Source organism: Gobius niger (genome assembly GCF_951799975.1).
Source record: "Gobius niger genome assembly, chromosome: 6".
Lineage (NCBI taxonomy): Eukaryota > Metazoa > Chordata > Actinopteri > Gobiiformes > Gobiidae > Gobius > Gobius niger.
In genome coordinates, this window is record NC_136857.1 from 37418395 (window position 1) to 37439847 (window position 21453).

Below are 21453 nucleotides of genomic sequence, written 5' to 3' on the forward strand. Positions count from 1 at the left end.
AGTTTAATGTTCAGTACAGAGGGAAGAAGAGTCACATGAATCTGAACGGACGCTCGTATTCGACTTTCCTCTCTGAAGGTAAAGGTTTGATATTTTATACTTCAATACAGGCTTATGTTCTCGGCTATTTAGAAATAAACTGTATGTCATGGAAAAACACTGGACTTTTATACTAAATATACATTAGGTCACATTAATATGAAATGATCTGGTCATTACGACTTTGCATAACTCATGTGGTTTATCAATTATTCTAACAGCGTTTCATGAAGTAAAATACAAGCACTTAAAGCAGTGGTGGATTTTATTTTATTAAGGAGAGACACTACAGGCAAAACTATATTTTTTCAGGTTTTGGGCCAAATTGGCCTCTAAACATAAAAGCTTTCACCTGGAAACAAAACATATACCTAATCATTACAAAACATATACCTAATCATTACAGTAACATGTTTAAATATTGCGCTGATTCAATGTTTCCCCATAAACTTAAATGGGAAATCAAAATTTCAAGGGCCTTCTTCTCAAAACGCATTTTTCTCTCATTGTGGCGACACTTTCTCCACGTCAGTCGCTTCTAAAACACCTGCATTTGTTGTGGGCGGAACCCCTCAGAGGAGCAGCGCCCCCACAGAGGAGCGGCGCCCCCTCAGAGGAGCAGCTGTACAGATCGTGATGAGAACAAATGTGGACAAATACTGCCCTCTGATGGAGTTATGGAATCATTCAGAGGAGCCAAACTGTATTAAAACAGAAAAGAAACCGCTATATACAACTATGAAGGTAAGCTACATGCTAATGTTATGCTAACACCTGCTAAAGGCAAAATCCCCTTTTAGAACAGTGGTATGTATATTAATATTAAATCCGTATGACCTGCGTGTCAATAGTGAGGGCTGTCCACTTTCTCTTAGCCAATCAGAGGCCAGAGTCTGTTCACGTCACATCAGACACGGGTCAGCGCTTTGGCCACAGCCAGAGGTCGGCCCCAAAACCTATACCTGGTCAGACCGGTTTGGCCCTGGCCTTTGTTATGGAAAAGCTCGACAAGGCGGATGAAAGACACGGGCCTGCATGAGGTCGCACTGAGGTCGCTCTGAGGTCGCTCTGAGCGACTCGAGCGGCTCCTCTCGCTCTGAGGTCGTACTGAGGTCGCTCTGAGGTCGCACTGTCTCGAGCGGTTCCTCTCGCTCTGAGGAAGCACTGAGGTCGCTCTGAGGTCGCTTTGAGGTCGCTCTGAGGTCGCACTGCAGAACTAGAGCATGACATGAAAGGGCTTCCGTGTTTTAGGTGTTACTGAGGCTCACGATCCGGCGACGCCCGGCGCTGGACGTGGTCAAACGTGGTCCACAGCAGAGATCAGCTGTTTACTGGAGGTCTGGGCCGACGACTTCATCAACGCGCAGCTGTCCACCACCCACAAGAACAGCGCCATCTATGCCGTGTTCAGCAAACGGCTCCGAGCCAAGGGCTACATCCGCTCCATCTCACAGTGCCGCATCAAGGCCAAAAAACTGCGTGCGGAATACATCAAAATTCGCGACGCGATCACCAAAGGTGGGGCTGACGAGTCAATAAAGGACAAGTTCCCCTGGTATGACCAGATGGACGCCATTTTGGACAGAAAACCCATCATGGACCCAGTGGACGTGGTGGAGGAGGATGAGGAGGACCACAGCCCAGCGTCCAGCAGCTCCACAGACCCAGGCTCTTGTGGTGAGTATTGTGTTATACATCTATTGATCGTTTCTATTACTTATGATGTGCATGTACTAGTGGAAATACGATATACTGTACGGCCACTCCTGCACATTACACTGAGTTTAGAGTTTATTTTTAACCAGGATCAAACTCACTGAGATGAATAAACTCTTTTTCATGTCCTGGCCAAGAGGCAGAAACTCTTTCACATAAGTTAGATTCTCTCAGAAATAACCCAACATTAAATCATTACATTAAGATAATACACTTGTTTAACCTATTCCTTTAACTCCCGCCTGAACCGAGAGGAGCTTTTTCCTCACGTCATCAGATTTTATTTCCATATTTTTTTGTTGGGTATTCAACTCATTTTTGTTACTTTTTTGTCATTTTTTTGTCAATTTTTTTGTGAAATTTTTATCACATTTTTGTCTTCTTTTTTTTGTCACATTTTGTCTTTTTTTTGTCCTTTTTTGTCACATTTTTGTTATTTTTTTGTCAATTTTTTTTCAAATTTTTGTCAATTTTTTCAATTTTTTTGTCATTTTTTGTCACATTTTTGTCATTTTTCGGTCATTTTTTGGTCAATTTTTTTAGCACATTTTTTGTAATTTTTTGTAATTTTTTGTCACATTTCTGTCATTTTTTCGTCTATTTTTTATCAAATTTTGGTCATTATTTTGTCACATTTTTATCATTTTTTTTTTTGTCACATTTTTGTAGTTTATTGTCACATTTTTGTCATTTTTCATCAATTTTTCGTCACTTTTTTGTCAATGTTTTCGTCACTTTTTGTCACATTTCCATCATTGTTTTCGTCTCAGTTTTGTTGCTATTTTCACAGCTTTTTCCAGAAGCTTTTGGACTGGGGTAAAGCCAAACTGGAGAAAATGTGCTCAGTTTAGGTGGGAGTTAAGGGGTTAAACCATCTGCAGGTAAAATACTTTGTTTCAAGATTAGTCAGTAGTGATTTTAAAGTCTGAAGTTGCATAAGTTCTGTGACTATGACACAGTAAATCCATGTCAGACCAAATGTAACATCTAGTCACCCGTATTTGAATGTTTCCAAACAGAGGAGAGCAGCACAGCCCCCCCTGCAGAAAACCAGAGCACCAAGGACTCATCAGAAGCTCCCAGTACGAGGACAGACGGTCCCACTGCTGAGACGCTCCGGCTCCCTGGAGTCCGTGCCCGAAAACGGAAGAGCAAAATGTCCAGGACCGAGAGTGACTTCAAACACTACATGGAGGAACTTCAGCAGAGAATCGAGGAGAGCAACGAGTCTGAGCAGCGTCAGGACAGCATGTTCAAAGAGCTCATGCAGGTACAGCACATCTGGATACAGTCGTGTCTGAGCAGCGTCAGGACAGCATGTTCAAAGAGCTCATGCAGGTACAGCACATCTGGATACAGCCGTGTCTGAGCAGCGTCAGGACAGCATGTTCAAAGAGCTCATGCAGGTACAGCACATCTGGATACAGCCGTGCTCGAAGAATTAGAGATTAGAGATTATAGATGGAAAAAAGAAAGTACCAAAAATGACCCTGGTCCAAAGTTCATGATCATGCAGAATGTTCCACTTTAGATTATTTACAGAACCTTCTCCACAACGACCACAAAGACTCAGAGCTTCACTAAATTGCCAACTGAAATGAGAGTCAGTATAATTTTCAAGTCTTTAACTGGTAGAAGATCATTTAAATGTGGTTGAAAAAATCTCCCAGTGAAAACAGTAATTTTCACACCTTCAGCGATCCTAAAGGGATTGACCAGCTCTCTCCTCATGATTCTGGCCCAAAACATGACTCCGCCCCGTCCTTACTGACGTCACAGCCTTGTTGGGACATGGTGGCCATTCACCAACCATCCACTACTCCATTGATCTGACCATCCAGGGTCACACGGCCTCATCAGTGAACAAGACTGTTTGAAAATGAGTCTCATGTATTTCTGAGCCACTGCAGCCGTTTCTGTTCATGAGCTTCAACAGTTTAGGGGAGGCCCGGATAGAAGGTTTATGCACAACTGCAGCCTCTGGAGGGTCCTACACCTTCATGTTCGGGAGACTCCAGAGGCACCAGCAGCTTCAAATACCTGTCTGCTGCTTTGTAGCAGCTGTTCTCTTAATCTGATGTGTGTGTCTGTCAGAAACCGTCCTCATTGTGCCTTTATCTGCACAAACCCGAGTCTGTCTGAATCATCCACAAATCTCTTATCAGTATGATGATTACACTTCATCTTTCATGAAATATCGAAGGTTTTCATACCTAGACCAAGGCATTCAACTATTTTACACTTTTCATCAGCAGAGAGATCCTTTTTCTTTACCTTATTGCTTGAAAATGATGATCTGCTTAACAATGTGGAACATCCTTTTTCAGTAGTTTTTCCCTTAACTGGGCTTAACCTGAAAACTAATCATCCCAGGTCTCTGAGATTAATGTCAGTGATTCATAGAGCCCCAAGACACGATACCATCCATGAGTTTCATTATTTTTTTTAAAATTGTTTTACCTTTTTGACACAAAAATACAATTTGCGTAATAATTTGGAACGCAGTGTAAACGATAAGGATTTTCATCAATAAAACTGCACCCTTTTGTATTCTGATTTTATCTTCCTGAAGAATGCTTAGTTTTCACCTAACTCATAGTTATATTGTATCGTCTCGATATTGAGATATCTGGGCTGAATATTGAGATATGAAATTTTGTCCATATCGTTCAGCCCTAATACACAGGATGAAGAACTGGGGGGTGTAAACTTTGGATCAGGGTCATTTTTGATACTTTCTTCTTTCAGTATGATTTAAAAAGAATAAACTCGGTTGTTTCACCATTAATGGCTTCAGTAACACTAACTGTGAGTGAAAAAAAAACTTTGTGTCTTATCTTTCATATTCTTTGATTCATATGTAATGTAATATAATGGCCCTGAATACAACACAATGTCTCTGTAATGAGTTATCGTGTAGAAACCTCTAAAAAGGGCTGAGCTTCCATTCCACACATGTTATGAAATGCACATTATTTTACTGTATCATGTTACTGTGCTACGATGTCTGAAGGTATTCGTAATTTGCATCAGGAAGTGAATTTCAGTAGTAATGAATAACTACCTCAAAAGGTCTAAGTACTTGAACATTTGCTGTAAGGTGAAGTTCCTCTATGTTGTCGCCCTGACCTCTGTCCTGATTATTGGACTGTGTGTTTGTGTCACAGGCTCAGCTGGACGCGGAGGAGAAAAGGTTCAGGGAGTCACAGGAGATGTTTTCACAATTACTGGGTTCAATCGCAAGTCTGCGTCCTGGTCAGCCTTCGTCCAGTCATCCCTGGGCCAGACCACTGCCGGCCCCCCCCTCTGGAGCCGGGCCGACGCAACATCAGCATCAACATCAGCATCAGTATCAACATCAGCATCAACATCAGCCCGACTCCCTGAATCCCCCAAACCAGCAGAACTCTCAGCATCACAGGCCAGAGGGTCACATGACCTGAGTCACACGGTCTCTTTAGTTTTCAAGTCTGACCTTTGTGCTATTTATTCAAGATTCATTTAATCAAATAAATGTTATAATCATTACAATAAAGAGTTTCATTATTGCCCTGATTTCTCCATTGAACTCCTGTATGTGGGAAATGTAACTTTTACTGTTTTCCTCTTATTATTATGACATGATCTGCACTTCAGGAGCTCCAACAGGCTCCACAAGATACTGATAATGTCCTGAACAATGTCCTGAACAATGTCCTGAAGGTTTGTTCAGAGGGACCTTTCAATACTTCGCTCCCAGTCACATGTATTTGATTTTTAATCCAAAAATCAAGGCACAGACACATTTTTGTCTAGCCCGGGAGTCCCCATGCTGCTGTGCGCTCGAATCATCCACATACAGAGTAGAATAGTTTGTTTATGGATAAAAAAATAAAAAAAACACGTTTATTTACAACATGACAGCGGCGACTCCATCTTTCAATCAAGCTTTAGACCAGGGGTAGGCAACGTCAGGCCCCAAGATGATTTTGAGAAATATTTATATGCAAATATCAGATCAGATTCCTGTTAAAGTACACTTAAAATGCAATAAATAGTGTCAGTATTTTAAAAATGTCCTGTCAGAACATCCGGCTTGGTCATGTATAATGTTAAACAGTGATTCTCTACTGGGGGGTCGGGACCCAAAAGTGGGTCACGGAACCATTTTCAGTGGATCGCGAGTCTATAGGGAACTTTTATTCAATATTTTCCATCTGAAACTGCATGGAAACACTAACTGCGTCTGTTAAAATGAATGTTTTGGGGTAATTTTGATAATAATTTCAGTCTTAAAGGGAAATCTACTGCTTGAGTGGAAAATACAATATTTTATACGATATATGACAAAAAACTCCTTGGCTCGTCATCCGAGGGTAGTGGTGGGTCCCAAAGCCACTTGAGAACCACTGATTTGCATTTTTGCCTTTGCAGAAAGTAGTTTTTTTCTTTAGGCTACAATGTTGAGGTTCGGCCCTTGGGTGTTTTGGCAATGACGAAAATCGTCCCTCCACGACGCAAACTTGCCCACCCCTGCTTAGACCGTGTTCTAAATAGAGCCGAAAGTTTACAGCGGGTCCGTCATATGGCATCTGATACCATGATACGATTGGCTCTGGCTTCGTACAGACGCATGAGAGACATTCAGCACAATAAACGACTATGGACAATCGTAAACCACACCTCCTACCAGAGCATGAACTGGTCTCCAGACTACATGTCACTTGTGATATTCTGTCTGGCATTAACCAGGCTATTTTTTCACTAGCAACTACTGTATTCAAGAACTCAATTTCCAAAACACATTGTTGTAAATAATGTATCAAAACCCCAGGTATTAGTAACATACTTTATATTTTTATATTTAGCGAGGAAGTATCTAAAAAAAGTTTGGTGTGTCTTAGCTTTCAAATGAGGTGTTACACTGATCTAGAGGCTGTAAACTCCAGTCGAGAAGCTTTTAGATTTGGGTAAAGCTGAACTGGAGAAAAGGTAGTTGAGAGGTTAAACCTGCACTATGGGTGTGCCGCAGGGCTCTATATTAGGGCCCTTGCTGTTTTCTCTTTATATTAACCTCTTAACTCCCGCCTGAACCGAGAGGATCTTTTTCCTCACGTCATCAGATTTTTTTTCCATCATTTTTTTGTTGGGCATTCAACTCATTTTTTTTTAACTTATTTGTATTTTTTTCGTCAATTTTTATCAAATTTTTGTAATTTTGTCACATTTTTTTGTCACATTTTTTGGTCATTTTTTGTCACATTTTTTTGTCATTTTTTTATCAATCTTTTGTCATTTTTTATCATTTTTGGCATTTTTTTCGTCACTTTATCACATTTTTGTCATATTTTTTGTCCTATTTTTGTAATTTTTTTGTCAAATTTTTATAACATTTTTGTAATGTTTTGGTAATTTTTTTGTCACATTTTTGTCACATTTTTTGTAATTTTTTTGACTTTTTTTTTGTAATTTTTTGTCAAATTTTTGTTTTTGTCAAATTTTGTCAAATTTTTTTGACATTTTTTGTCACTTTCTTTTGTCAATTTTTTTGACATTTTTTTGTCAATTTTTTGTCATTTTTTGTGACATTTTTGTGAAATTTTTGCCACTTTTTCATCAATTTTTCGTAATTTTTTTGGTCAATGTTTTCTCACTTTTTTGTCCCATTTCCATCATTGTTTTCGTCTCAGTTTTGTTGCTATTTTCACAGCTTTTTTCCAGAACCTTTTGGATTGGGGTAAAGCCAAACTGGAGAAAATGTGCTCGGTTCAGGTGGGAGTAAAGGGGTTAATGATTTTCCATCTGTATGTATAAATGCCAAAATGATAATGTGCGCTGATGGCACTGTGGTGTATATTCATGGGAAAACTGTTAAAGAGGTTGCCCAAAGGTTACCCGAGGAAATGCAAAACATTTCTATTTGGTTGAAAAACTCTCATTTAACCTTGAATATTGACAAAACGGTTTCGATGTTTTTCACAAATCGCTGTAAGTTCTCGTTATGTGAGACTGGACCAAAAATCACCATTGAAGGTCAGGAAATCTCAAATGTCGACCAAATTAAATATTTACGAGTCATTCTTGACCCAAATTTAAATTAAAAAAAACATATTAAAAAATTAACCAATACGTTGAAATTTAACATAGCGAATTTTAGATATATTAGAAACTCTTTGACCACAGATGCTTCTAATCTTTATCTAAATGCGATGATAATCCCGTTCTTTCGCTAATGCGTGACAAGTTGGTCGCAGGCCTGTAAAACAGCCTTAAGGCCCTTGGAATCATTGTACAAAAGCTCTCTTAAAGTTCATGAAAAAAAATCTCTGTTATCTCATCACTGTCATATTCTTAAAAAACATAGTATATTAAGTTTGAAAACATAATCATATATTCAAATCTCTGTCTGTTGTTCAAGATAATTAATGGTACAGCAGCTCCTCCGTTAAAAAAAGTTTATTTCACTGAGCTCAGAAGTTTCATCTGGAGCCACTGGGTCGACTGTTGGGGGCGAGTGTCGGACCCCCCAGTGTAAATCAGGACCCCCCAGTGTAAATCCGCAGCTCCGCTTTCTCCAGTGTGGCATCAAACAGTGGAATATGTTCCAACAGGGCTGACCACATGTGTACATTTACATAACACTTTTTCACACCAGAATAAAAAATTGCTTATTTTAAAAGAAACTTGTTCCCATAATGTCCTGTAATTGGTGTGTATGCAAGAGCGTGCAATCTAATGCTTTGGAATGAACGAAGTATGTGTTGATTTTAATGCTGTTGTTGGGGAAATGTATTATTCTGTTTTCATATTTTTATGACTTTGTCTGTTGACATCAGTCTGCCCAGGGACTACAGGTGGAAAGTGCTACAACCTGGTACAGCATCTCTCCCTTTGAGGTTAATGTATATTGTACACTGTCCCTGTTCAAATGAATAAATAAATAAAATAACTAAACTAAACTGTGAGAGCTGAAACAGGGATCGGCTCGGTGTCAGATCTTTGTAGCCGATGCCCGATATTGTATTTTTTTATATTGTCTTAATTTTAGTCAAAGTGTTATTTTTGACGACTAAAACTATGACTAAAATGTCCAGATATTTTAGTCGACTAAAATAAGACTAAATAAAAATGAAAAGGAGAGACTAAAATCATCCAAACTTCTATTGTCCGTCTGAAAGAGCCTCAGATCATGTAAATTCTCTGCCAAAGGATCAGCTCTGAGCTTTGTTCATGTGGAGCAGCTCCATGAAGCAGAGGAACAAGACTAGACTAAAATCGAATTACATTTTCGTCAAACGACTAAGACTAAATCAAAATATGTTGTCAAAATTAACACTGGTCAGGTACATGTTTAATAAAAAGGAATGATTTGTTTGTTTTCAGCCAAGCAGAGGTTCGGGATCCGCAGTGACGTGTATCTGACGGACGGCTCTGGGACTGAGGTCGACAGCGACGTCTTCACTGAACTCATGGAGCAAGAACCAGGCCTGACTTTGATCATTGTCGACGCTCCTTCAGGGCCAGGTACAGAAACTACTGCCTCCTCTTTCATGTCAGTGATCTCCTGCCTCCTCTTTCATGTCAGTGATCTCCTGTCTCCTCTTTCATGTCAGTGATCTCCTGTCTCCTCTTTCATGTCAGTGATCTCCTCTCTCCTCTTTCATGTCAGTGATCTCCATTCTCCTCTTTCATGTCAGTGATCTCCTGCCTCCTCTTTCATGTCAGTGATCTCCTGCCTCCTCTTTCATGTATGTGTCAGTGATCTCCGGTCTCCTCTTTCATGTCAGTGATCTCCTGCCTCCTCTTTCATGTCAGTGATCTCCTGTCTCCTCTTTCATGTCAGTGATCTCCATTCTCCTCTTTCATGTCAGTGATCTCCTGTCTCCTCTTTCATGTCAGTGATCTCCTGCCTCCTCTTTCATGTCAGTGATCTCCTGTCTCCTCTTTCATGTCAGTGATCTCCTGTCTCCTCTTTCATGTCAGTGATCTCCTGTCTCCTCTTTCATGTCAGTGATCTCCTGCCTCCTCTTTCATGTCAGTGATCTGTCTCCTCTTTCATGTCAGTGATCTCCTGTCTCCTCTTTCATGTCAGTGATCTCCTGTCTCCTCTTTCATGTCAGTGATCTCCTGTCTCCTCTTTCATGTCAGTGATCTCCATTCTCCTCTTTCATGTCAGTGATCTCCTGTCTCCTCTTTCATGTCAGTGATCTCCTGCCTCCTCTTTCATGTCAGTGATCTCCTGCCTCCTCTTTCATGTCAGTGATCTCCTGTCTCCTCTTTCATGTCAGTGATCTCCTGCCTCCTCTTTCATGTCAGTGATCTCCTGTCTCCTCTTTCATGTCAGTGATCTCCTGTCTCCTCTTTCATATCAGTGATCTCCTGTCTCCTCTTTCATGTGTATGTCAGTGATCTCCTGTCTCCTCTTTCATGTCAGTGATCTCCTGTCTCCTCTTTCATGTCAGTGATCTCCTGTCTCCTCTTTCATGTCAGTGATCTCCTGTCTCCTCTTTCATGTCAGTGATCTCCTGTCTCCTCTTTCATGTCAGTGATCTCCTGTCTCCTCTTTCATATCAGTGATCTCCTGTCTCCTCTTTCATGTCAGTGATCTCCTGTCTCCTCTTTCATGTCAGTGATCTCCTGTCTCCTCTTTCATGTCAGTGATCTCCTGTCTCCTCTTTCATGTCAGTGATCTCCTGTCTCCTCTTTCATGTCAGTGATCTCCTGCCTCCTCTTTCATGTCAGTGATCTCCTGTCTCCTCTTTCATGTCAGTGATCTCCTGTCTCCTCTTTCATGTCAGTGATCTCCTGTCTCCTCTTTCATGTCAGTGATCTCCTGTCTCCTCTTTCATGTATGTGTCAGTGATCTCCTGCCTCCTCTTTCATGTCAGTGATCTCCTTTCTCTTCCTGCAGTGTTTTCCTGTGCAGACTCGCTGTCTCACTTATACCAGCCTGACGTCAGCTTCATGCTGCCGAAGAGACCACGTACAGACGACTGCGCCTTAGAGCCTGAGCAGGTGAGACTCTGAGCTTGTTTAGTTTAGTGCTGGGCTATACTCTGGAAAAACATCACATTCTCCAAATCAAGAAGCCACGACATATCGCACAATCATCAACTGTCCACCTGACCTCATGGAGGCGGAGTCAGTCGTCCAGTGGGAGGTAGGTGTGAAATGATAATTATGTTTATCCTTTTCTAAGAAACGAAGCATGTGTCGCACTTTGTCGTTAATGTTACATTTGAAGAAACAAACGTCGTTAATGTTAAGTTTCACTAACAAGCAGCAGATGCACCGAAACTTCACAAGACGCAAGATGTTTGTTCTTACACCGAGAGCTGCAAGAACAAAATGAAGTCATTTTGTATTTTGCCCTGTAACCATGGAAACGTCTTGTATCTGAAGACATGTCTTCATTTTGTTCTTGCAGCTCTCGGTGTAATGCTGCGTTTGCGGTTCCGTGTCAGGCGTTCTCTCAGTGTAGGGATGAACGTTACGCGGAGCTGCTCGTCTTATTTATCCAGAAAAGGCCAGAATGAAGTGGAGAAAGACACAGAGAGTCCATGAGGGTCCGTGAGGGTCCGTGAGGGTCCGGGAGGGTCCGTGAGGGTCAGTGAGGAAGGTTCCGTGAGGGAGGGTCCGTGAGGGTCAGTGAGGGAGGGTCCGTGAGGGTCCGTGAGGGTCCATGAGGGTCCGTGAGGGAGGGTCCGTGAGGGTCCGTGAGGGAGGGTCCGTGAGGGTCCGTGAGGGTCCATGAGGGTCCGTGAGGGAGGGTCCGTGAGGGAGGGTCCATGAGGGTCCGTGAGGGAGGGTCCATGAGGGTCCGTGAGGGAGGGTCCATGAGGGTCCGTGAGGGAGGGTCCATGAGGGTCCGTGAGGGAGGGTCCGTGAGGGTCCGTGAGGGAGGGTCCGTGAGGGAGGGTCCATGAGAGTCCATGAGGGTCCGTGAGGGAGGGTCCATGAGGGTCCGTGAGGGTCCTTGAGGGAGGGTCCGTGAGGGTCCGTGAGGGTCCGTGAGGGTCCGTGAGGGTCCACGAGGGTCCATGAGGGTCCGTGAGGGTCCATGAGGGTCCGTGAGGGTCCGTGAGGGTCCATGAGGGTCCGTGAGGGTCCATGAGGGTCCATGAGGGTCCACGAGGGTCCATGAGGGTCCGTGAGGGTCCGTGAGGGTCCGTGAGGGTCCACGAGGGTCCATGAGGGTCCGTGAGGGTCCGTGAGGGTCCGTGAGGGTCCGTGAGGGTCCATGAGGGTCCATGAGGGTCCACGAGGGTCCATGAGGGTCCGTGAGGGTCCATGAGGGTCCGTGAGGGTCCATGAGGGTCCGTGAGGGTCCATGAGGGTCCATGAGGGTCCGTGAGGGTCCATGAGGGTCCATGAGGGTCCATGAGGGTCCGTGAGGGTCCACAAGGGTCCATGAGGGTCCGTGAGGGTCCATGAGGGTCCGTGAGGGTCCACAAGGGTCCATGAGGGTCCATGAGGGTCCATGAGGGTCCGTGAGGGTCCATGAGGGTCCATGAGGGTCCGTGAGGGTCCATGAGGGTCCACAAGGGTCCATGAGGGTCCGTGAGGGTCCATGAGGGTCCGTGAGGGTCCACAAGGGTCCATGAGGGTCCATGAGGGTCCACAAGGGTCCATGAGGGTCCATGAGGGTCCACAAGGGTCCATGAGGGTCCGTGAGGGTCCATGAGGGTCCGTGAGGGTCCACAAGGGTCCATGAGGGTCCATGAGGGTCCACGAGGGTCCATGAGGGTCCATGAGGGTCCATGAGGGTCCGTGAGGGTCCATGAGGGTCCATGAGGGTCCGTGAGGGTCCACAAGGGTCCACAAGGGTCCATGAGGGTCCGTGAGGGTCCATGAGGGTCCATGAGGGTCCATGAGGGTCCGTGAGGGTCCATGAGGGTCCATGAGGGTCCGTGAGGGTCCACAAGGGTCCATGAGGGTCCACAAGGGTCCATGAGGGTCCGTGAGGGTCCATGAGGGTCCGTGAGGGTCCACAAGGGTCCATGAGGGTCCATGAGGGTCCATGAGGGTCCGTGAGGGTCCACAAGGGTCCATGAGGGTCCATGAGGGTCCATGAGGGTCCATGAGGGTCCGTGAGGGTCCACAAGGGTCCATGAGGGTCCACAAGGGTCCATGAGGGTCCATGAGGGTCCATGAGGGTCCGTGAGGGTCCACAAGGGTTCATGAGGGTCCACAAGGGTCCATGAGGGTCCGTGAGGGTCCACAAGGGTCCACAAGGGTCCATGAGGGTCCACAAGGGTCCATGAGGGTCCGTGAGGGTCCATGAGGGTCCACAAGGGTCCATGAGGGTCCACAAGGGTCCGTGAGGGTCCACAAGGGTCCGTGAGGGTCCACAAGGGTCCATGAGGGTCCACGAGGGTCCATGAGGGTCCGGGAGGGTCCGCGAGGGTCCGTGAGGGTCCATGAGGGTCCATGAGGGTCCGTGAGGGTCCGTGAGGGTCCATGAGGGTCCACGAGGGTCCACGAGGGTCCATGAGGGTCCGGGAGGGTCCATGAGGGTCCGTGAGGGTCCATGAGGGTCCACAAGGGTCCGTGAGGGTCCACAAGGGTCCATGAGGGTCCACGAGGGTCCGTGAGGGTCCATGAGGGTCCACGAGGGTCCACGAGGGTCCACGAGGGTCCACGAGGGTCCACGAGGGTCCACGAGGGTCCATGTGGGTCCATGTGGGTCCACGAGGGTCCACGAGGGTCCACGAGGGTCCACGAGGGTCCATGTGGGTCCACGAGGGTCCGTGAGGGTCCACGAGGGTCCGTGAGGGTCCATGAGGGTGCATGAGCCTCCGCCTGAACGAGCGCATTTACCCAAATCCAAAAGCTTCTCGACTGGAGAGCAACAGTCCTACACTTTAAAGGGACTATACGGAGTTTAAAAATGTTAAAATTCTATATTTTCCTCCCCCTACATGTTCCTCCATGTCCTAATGTGTAGAATGAGCTCAGACCTGTTCACCACAACTGCCTCTAAAGTCCTGCACTGTCACTCAGAAAGTCATGCACGAGCTTAATATAGAAGCTGCAGTTACACGTATGACCTGAGGTGCAGCAGTGAGTATAAAATGACCAACTAATGATTAATAAATGTTGCTGTGCTCCTGGTTGAAGCTGGTCCGGACGGTCCTGGAGTCGAGGGCGGGCGGTGAGAGGATCCTGCGCGAGTACAGCCAGAGCGGAGAGATCACCGACCGACTCCGCCGCAAACTCGTCACCATCGTCGTGGCCGACATGGTGGAGAAGTTCGGGTGAGTTTTAACACTGCGGGCGGAAACGTTATTCACACAGCGGTCCATGTTCAGATATCGGTGACCGGATCTGCAGTCGTTTGTTTACCTGCGGCCGCATCACTACACGTGGAATTCACAAAGGAGCTTTTTACAAATCAGATATGGCAACGTTTAGAGGACGAGCCCATGATTTTGAAGAGGTTTTTAAGGCAGGCTACTAGTTTCCATAGACATGCACTAGCCTAGCACTAGCCTAGCATCCCTTTAAGTTTAGTCTTTTACAAAGTGGGACATGGAAACTAAGATGTTAAAGGAGAAAACTCCACCTTGACGACTGAGTGAAACATCTCCCTTTTCTCTCGTTGATTCAGGAGCTCTCCTCCCATGGACATGAGGACCAAGTACGCCGTGGGCATCGTGACGCTGTTCCCGTCGCTGAAAGACCCGTTCACCCCCAGAGGACACGTGGGTCTGCGGTCAAACAGAGATGAACAGGTCTTTAAAGTCCTGTGATGACCTCGTCTGATGCTGTGTCTCCAGGAGCACTTCTTCGACCCCAGCAGTAACGGCGGCTACATCGCGTGGAAGCTGAAGAACATGCAGAAGGAGCTGAGCGTGGGCCGCAGGAGGCGCTGCAGCTCCGCGGGCCCTAAAGGAGGAGGTCCGGAGGTGGTGCGGGAGGGGGCGGAGCCGGGGGCGGAGCAGCTGCACGGGGAGCAGTGTGCGGAGGCGCTGTCTCTGCTGGAGCTCAGCTCAGACCCAGAGCAGATCTTCCTGAAGATGAAGCAGACCTTCAGCTTCAGGCACAAACTGGTGCACGACCCGGACACGAGCGGCTCCGTGTTCAGCGTGTTCCCGCGGCTCCTCGACACCAAGGGCCTGGTGAGAACGCTCTCTTTCACCTCTTATTTTATTTCTTTGTTTCTTATCATATTTCAGAGTTTGTTCTTTGTCCACAGGTGTTGCAGGACTTCGAGCTGATGTTCGGGAAGGAGACGTCGTCGAAGCTGCTGGAGAAGTGGAGCGCGACCCTGAAAGGCAAAGTCATCAAGGAAGCCAACGCGCTGAATCAAACGCCTGCGCTGGACGCTCTGATCCGGGCGGCTGAGGGGCGGCCGCACAGAGACGATGCCGGTAAATACAGATCTGTCCCACAGGGGGCAGTGTGAGATTCTGAGCTAGTTTTCTCCTCAACGTCTTAGTTTTAAAGGGGGGGTATTATGCAAAATTGACTTTTTCAAGCTTTACATCATGTTATTATGTGATTCACTCATTAAAAACATGCCTGAAGTGTTGCCTTGGCACATTCACGTATTTTTGAGTAATCTGTAAAAACTCTGATGGCGGCCATTTTAGGGATAGGTTTGCCTGAGTCCTCCTAGGAACGCCCCCACCTCCTGGAGACGCCTCCGAGCTTTCGTCACCAGCCGAGTAACCAACCACTACTCCTCAGCAGAACCCCCTCCCCACTGACGCCACAGACAGCGTGTGGAGGGGGCGTGTCGGAAAGGCTCAGAGGTTCTTAAAGAGACAGAGGCCTATTTCAAGACATTCACTACAGCCATTTTGAGAGAGACATTTTATACAAGGCAGTTATTCTAATTTACTGCATTTACAGACCAACAGAAGGTTTGCTCATCATTGTAGTGTGATATAGACTGGTGCTATGGGACTGAAAAAAGCATAACACCCCCTCTTTAAATAGACGTACCCAGTCAAAGGTAAAGTCATGTCATGTCTTAGGAGAGGTGATTCTCATTAACGTTTGTTTGTGCATTTATGAGGAATTTTTCAATGATGAAAATATCTGTCATAAAACAATTGCTTGTATTTCAATTTTATTTATTGGGTAAAATTCTACAAGTATTTTCCTCCCCCTATGTTCGAGCCATGTCCTAATGTGTAGAATGAGCTCAGACCTGTTCACCACAACTGCCTCTATAATGATAGATAATAATTGATGATAATTTGGGTCCGAAGTGCCGTCATGCATTAATATAGAAGCTCCAGGGGGCAGTAGTGAGAATAAAAATGACCAACTTGCATCTATTCCCTTTAACCTCTTAACTCCCACCTGAACGGATCCCATTTTCTCCAGTTTGGCTTTACCCTAATCAAAAAGCTTCTTGGGGGAAAAAGCACCAAAACAGCCACAAAAAAATGAGAAGAAAACAAGGATGTAAACGCAAAAAAAAAGTGATAAAAACTCAACAAAAAAGTGACAAAAATTCAACAAAAATGTGACAAAAACTCAACTGAAAAGTGACAAAAATTCAACAAAAATGTGACAAAAATTCAACCAAAAAAATGACAAAACTCAACAAAAATGTGACAAAAATGTGACAAAAAAAGATCAGTTTTGTGGGTCTTAGCTTTCAAATGAGGTGTTACACAGGCCTATATAATAGCCAAAGAGGACAGAATGCATTTGGTTCAGGTGGGTGGTAAGAGGTTAAGTTTGAAAATGGGTAAAAAGCTTTATTGTGCACAGCTCCTTTGAGACTCTGCTGTTCTGTTCCTGTGACCAGTGTGGGACAGCGACATGGCGTCTCTGCTGCTGCTGGTTTACCTCCTCCCGCCGACGCCTCGAGGGAATAAGAAACCGGGGAATATCAGCGCTCGAGACGCCGTGGAGCGAGTCGTCCGCTTCCACAAGGTCAGCACAACCTGCCAATGTATGCATGGACTTTGTTCTATTCATGGGGTGAAATGTTGCGCAGTGTGGCTTTAACCTCTTGACTCCCGTCTGAACCGAGAGGATCTTTTTCCTCACGTCATCAGATTTTTGTTCCATCATTTTTTGTTGGGTATTCAACCCATTTTTGCAACTATTTTGGTCATTTTTTGTCACATTTTTGTCATTTTTTCGTCAGTTTTTTAGCACATATTTGTCAAATTTTTTGTCATTTTTTTTGTCATTTTTGTCAAATTTTGTCATTTTATTTTATTTTTTTGTCCAGTTTTTATAAAAAAAAATTACATTTTGGTCATTTTTTTGTCAATTTTTTTCATTTTTTCGTCCAGTTTTTATCAATTTTTTGTAATTTTTTTTGCTACATTTTTCTAATTTTTTTGTCACATTTTTTTCATTTTTTCGTAAATTTTTTGTCAATTTCTTGTGACATTTTTGAAGAAGAAGTCGCATTATTGTAATTTTTTAGCACATTTTTGTCACATTTTTTGTCATTTTTGTCAATTTTTTGTAATTTTTTTGTCAAATTTTGTCATTTTCTTTTATTTTTTTGTCCAGTTTTTATAAATTTTTTGTTGTTTTTTTGTTACATTTTGGTCATTATTTTGTCACATTTTTGTCACATTTTTGTAATTTTTTTGTCACATTTTTGTCATTTTTTGTCAAATTTTTATCACATTTTTATCATTTTTTTTGTCACATTTTATCAATTTTTTGTCTTTTTTTTGTTACATTTTTTTCATTTTTTCATAAATTTTTTGTAAATTTCTTGACATTTTTGAAGAAGAAGAAGAAGTCGCATTATTGTAATTTTTTGGTCAAATTTTTATCTCATTTTTGTCATATTTTTGTAATTGTTTTCGTCACTTTTTTGTCAATGTTTTCTCACTTTTTTGTCACATTTCCATCATTGTTTTCATCTCAGTTTTGTTGCTCTTTTCACACCTTTTTTCCAAAAGTTTTTGGACTGAGGTAAAGCCAAACTGGAGAAAATGTGCTCGGTTCAGGTGGGAGTTGAGGGGTTAACCTCTTAACCCCCAAAGGCTCGGTCCCGCAGCGTCTGGCGTTTTGTGCGGGTGATGGGGGTGAGTCGGTTGAAGTCGGCTGAGCGGAGGCGGCGGGTGGGTTGGTGTTGTTGCAGGAGCTCGGTGAGGTAAGGCGGGGCCAGGTTATGGAGGGACTTGTAGGTGAGGAGGCGGAGCTTGTATTGAACAGGGAGCCAGTGGAGCTGCTGGAGGACGGGGGGGTGTGTTCTCTGGACTGGATGTGGGTGAGGAGGCAGGCAGCAGAGTTCTGGATGAATTGCAGTTTTTTTTGACATTGTGACCGTCGACGAGGAGGGTAAAGTTCTGGACAGAGGGGAGGAGAGATTTGGGGCCGGTGATGAGGAGTTCTGTTTTATAGCTGTTGAGTTTGAGAAAGTTATTGTCCATCCAGGTTTTGATATCAGAGATACAGTCAGTGATGTCAATGTCAAATTTATTTGTATAGCACGTTTACAACAACACTCGGTGCCCAAAGTGCTTCACATACAGGTACACAATATAAAATTACAGTACAAAACAACAAGGGAAGCACACACAATAGCTTGAATTGAACGCCAACGCAAACAGTTTTAAGGGCAGTCTTATAGGTTTCTATGGTTGGAGCAGCTCTGACGTTTAGGGGGAGACTGTTGCACTAAACGCTCGATCTCCTCGCGTCTTTAAACGGGATCTGGGCACGTTCAAAGACAGCTGGAAGGCCACGACCTTACTGATCTGACTGGGGCATAAACAGACAAAAGCTCAGAGAGATACTCAGGAGCAGATCCATGAAGACATTTAAACACAAGCATCGAGATCTTGAAGTCAATTCTATAGCTGACAGGCAGCCAGTGGGAGGCCAGCACAGGGTGATATGCTCCGCCTCCTCGACCCTGTCAGTAAACGTGCAGCAGCGTTCTGGACTTTTTGTAGGCGGTTGAGTGAGGATTTGTCCAGCCCACAATAGAGCGAGCTACAATAGTCAAGCCGTGACATATGAATAACTCGCTCAAAATCGCTGTGCGGAAGATAAACTTTCACTTTACTTAGAATTCTAAGCTGGAAGAAGCTGGCTTTTGTCACAGAATGAAGGTGTGAAGGTGAGCCAAGAACCTCATTTGCAGATTTGCTGTTGTTAAAAACAATAACTTCTGTCTTTTTCTTGTTAAGACTTAGGAAGTTCTGGGCCAACCAAGTTTTTACTTCTTGCAGACACTTTAACAGGGATTCAATAGTGTTGGGTTTTGCTGGAATGTATATCTGAACATCATCAGCAAAACAATGAAAAGCGATGTTGTATTTTTCAAATATTTCTCCAAGTGGCAGCAGATATAAGGAGAAGAGGGTGGGGCCCAGAACTGAACCTTGAGGAACTTGAGGAAAGTTTAGAGGAGTGATGGTGGAGAGGATGACCGGGGTGATGGATCTGGTGGAGATGAAGAGTTGAGTATCGTCGGTCTGGCCGTGGAAGAGGAGTCCATGGTGGCAGATGATCTGACAGAGCAGAAGCATGTAGATGGTGAAGAGGAGGGGGCCGAGCGCAGAACCTTGGGGGACATCGTGGGTGACGGGGGAAGTGTGGGAGTTGTTGACAGTTGAAGTGGTGACGGTCGGAGAGGTGAAGGGTTAAGAGGTTATTGTAAACTGTACCTGTGTTTGTTCCCCAGTCGAGCCGGGGCCTCCTGGAGGCGCTCGGGTCGGACCAGGCCAGACCTCCGTACGTCCTGGCGGTGGGAACGTCGCGAGACCTGATCCAGGACTTTTACATGGCGGTGAACGGACAGCTGCTTCCCTGTCAGGCCCAGTCCTCGCTCTGCGCCTTCGACGAACTCTTCAAAGCTCACTTCGTGCTGGGCCGGCCGTACGACCCGGCGCTGCACAACATGTACACGTTTGTCCAGACCACCATCTACAACATCGACGTGGGCCAGAGCCGGGAGAGTCCCAGGGTCCGAGAGATGAGGTCCAAAGTGCTGAGCTGAAAACGGCCTCCAGAGGTCAGCTGCAGCAAAGTGACCTCTAACCCCCCGCCTGGACCCAGCACTTGGCTTTAAAGGCTTCTTGAACAAAGCAGCAAAAGAGCGACAAAAATGGGCCAGAAAAGCAACAATAACACAATGGACAAGTGTCTAAAACAACAAAAGAGCAACAAAAAAGTGATAAAAACCTGATGAAAAAAAGTGATGTTAAAGCGACAATAAACTGTGAAAACATGAAGAAAAAAAAACACTGTCACAGAAATGTGACAAAAACGAGGTGACCAAAAGTTACAATCAGTTTTGTAGCTCTTAGCTTTCAAATAAGGTGTTACACTAAATGTGCTCGGTTTAAAGGAACAGGACACAGTTTTTCCATACTGAGACATGTTCTTACCTGAGCTTAGACGAGTTGATTCGTACCCGTCTGGTCTTTGTGCCCGTGGAAGAGCATGGTCGCTTCTAACTTCACCCCGTTTGGCCCCATAGAGGAGAGGAGGAGAGACTAAAGGCCTCTTCATTCTCCACAAGACGCGAGAACTTTGTTCTTGTTCTTGAGGCAAAAAGAACAAGTACAAAATTGGTCTGGGCTCTGACATTTCATACTCCACAAGACATGTTGCTGCCAAACTGCCACGCCCCCTTTTCAGCCAAAACAAACAAGGAATGACAGAAAAACGAGCCATTTGAGTTCAAACTATTACAAAATGTATCAGTCACGATATTGCAAACATTTTGAAGATTGACTTCATGTTTAGCCGCATCTCCCGCTGGTTTATTATGTTAGAAAACGTTAACGTTGAAAGCTTACCTCTGTGTCAGTCGGTAAATCCTGTTGTTTGACGTCTGTGTAGCTCAGTACAGGTTTTGTCCATCCAAGAACGTTGTTTGAATGTGTTGGTGACGTTTCCCGGTGTTTGATGAATGGGTCTAAGGTCTACAAGCCTGGTCTCCCTCTGACGAGCCTGAGCCACTTTTTTCTTTATCACTCGGCTCTTTCACGCAGCAGCGCCAGGCTCTTCTGTTTCCTCTTCGTCCTCGCCCAAAACGTCCGGGTGTTTCTCACCAGGACGTTTTTCCCATTTGCGTGTTCTTGTCCTTCAGCGAAGTATTTTACTGCTGCGAGCGTAGGACGTAAACATTGGATTCTCGCTTTCTGCGTCCGCCAAAATAACACCCCGCCACCTTCTTCTCATACACTTCGAAGACACTTTTTCTCTTGCCCCTCTGCCATTTTCAAACGACTCGGTGCGTTCTGCGAGCAGCAATGAATGGCTCACAGCGTAACTCACAGAGGCTTGAAAGTGCACATGCGCAGAAATTAACAAGGGGCGAGCGTGCACGACGGCCTTACGTAGGCAAATCATCAGAATGATTGACAATTAGGACCAATCGTCTTGATGATCCACCCGGAAATACAACTTCCTCCGCTATACCTTTAACTAATAACTAGTGTATTTTATACTAATTTTCGGGCATAATGATCGCATCATCTAAACAGCGTACTGTTTTTATTTTCCCGCGGGTGCACTTAAAATGCATCAGAATACAGTAAATCAAATATGATTTTTAAAATTTTCCTGGGGGGTCTCCCTCCTTAAGTCCTAGGCCACAGCTTGCCTAACGCAAAAAGTCACCGCACGCCACTGCTGTAAACCTTCGAGCGAAACTATTTAGAACACGGTCTAAGGCTTGATTGAAAGTCTGCTGTTGTCATGTTGGATCATAAATAAACTTTTTTTAAATTATTATCCGTAAATAAACTACAAGCTTCCGTATATCGAATA

At 44.7% G+C, this 21453-nt stretch overlaps 3 protein-coding genes across 3 annotated transcripts in view; all 3 read left to right on the forward strand.

Annotated features, from left to right (window-relative positions):
- LOC306964332 (uncharacterized protein) overlaps nt 1-21453 on the forward strand; it is a gene marked incomplete at its 3' end in the record, with an annotated part of 391619 nt that overhangs the window by 269534 nt on the left and 100632 nt on the right. The gene's annotated exons all lie outside the window — the stretch shown is intronic.
- LOC306964232 (uncharacterized protein) lies at nt 2-5409 on the forward strand. Its single transcript, XM_079558208.1, has 4 exons — nt 2-78; nt 1291-1716; nt 2775-3025; nt 4923-5409. Exons 1-4 carry the CDS (start codon nt 36-38, stop codon nt 5196-5198), a joined length of 996 nt encoding a protein of 331 aa, XP_079414334.1. The 5' UTR covers nt 2-35; the 3' UTR covers nt 5199-5409.
- Nucleotides 6397-19673, forward strand: LOC306964337 (uncharacterized protein; the record flags this gene model as incomplete). Its single annotated transcript, XM_079558329.1, has 9 exons — nt 6397-6406; nt 9118-9258; nt 10646-10749; nt 13855-13991; nt 14345-14438; nt 14514-14855; nt 14933-15107; nt 16502-16629; nt 19358-19673. 9 exons carry the CDS (start codon nt 6397-6399, stop codon nt 19670-19672), a joined length of 1446 nt encoding a protein of 481 aa, XP_079414455.1. The 3' UTR covers nt 19673.

What these genes read in the sequence shown, in the direction of transcription:
- LOC306964232 (XM_079558208.1), top strand. Translation starts at nt 36, where the DNA reads ATGAATCTGAACGGACGCTCGTATTCGACTTTCCTCTCTGAAG. An exon ending in CACAGACCCAGGCTCTTGTG is followed by an intron (nt 1,717 to 2,774) that starts GTGAGTATTGTG and finishes GTTTCCAAACAG; the next exon opens with AGGAGAGCAGCACAGCCCCC. An exon ending in TGTTCAAAGAGCTCATGCAG is followed by an intron (nt 3,026 to 4,922) that starts GTACAGCACATC and finishes TTTGTGTCACAG; the next exon opens with GCTCAGCTGGACGCGGAGGA.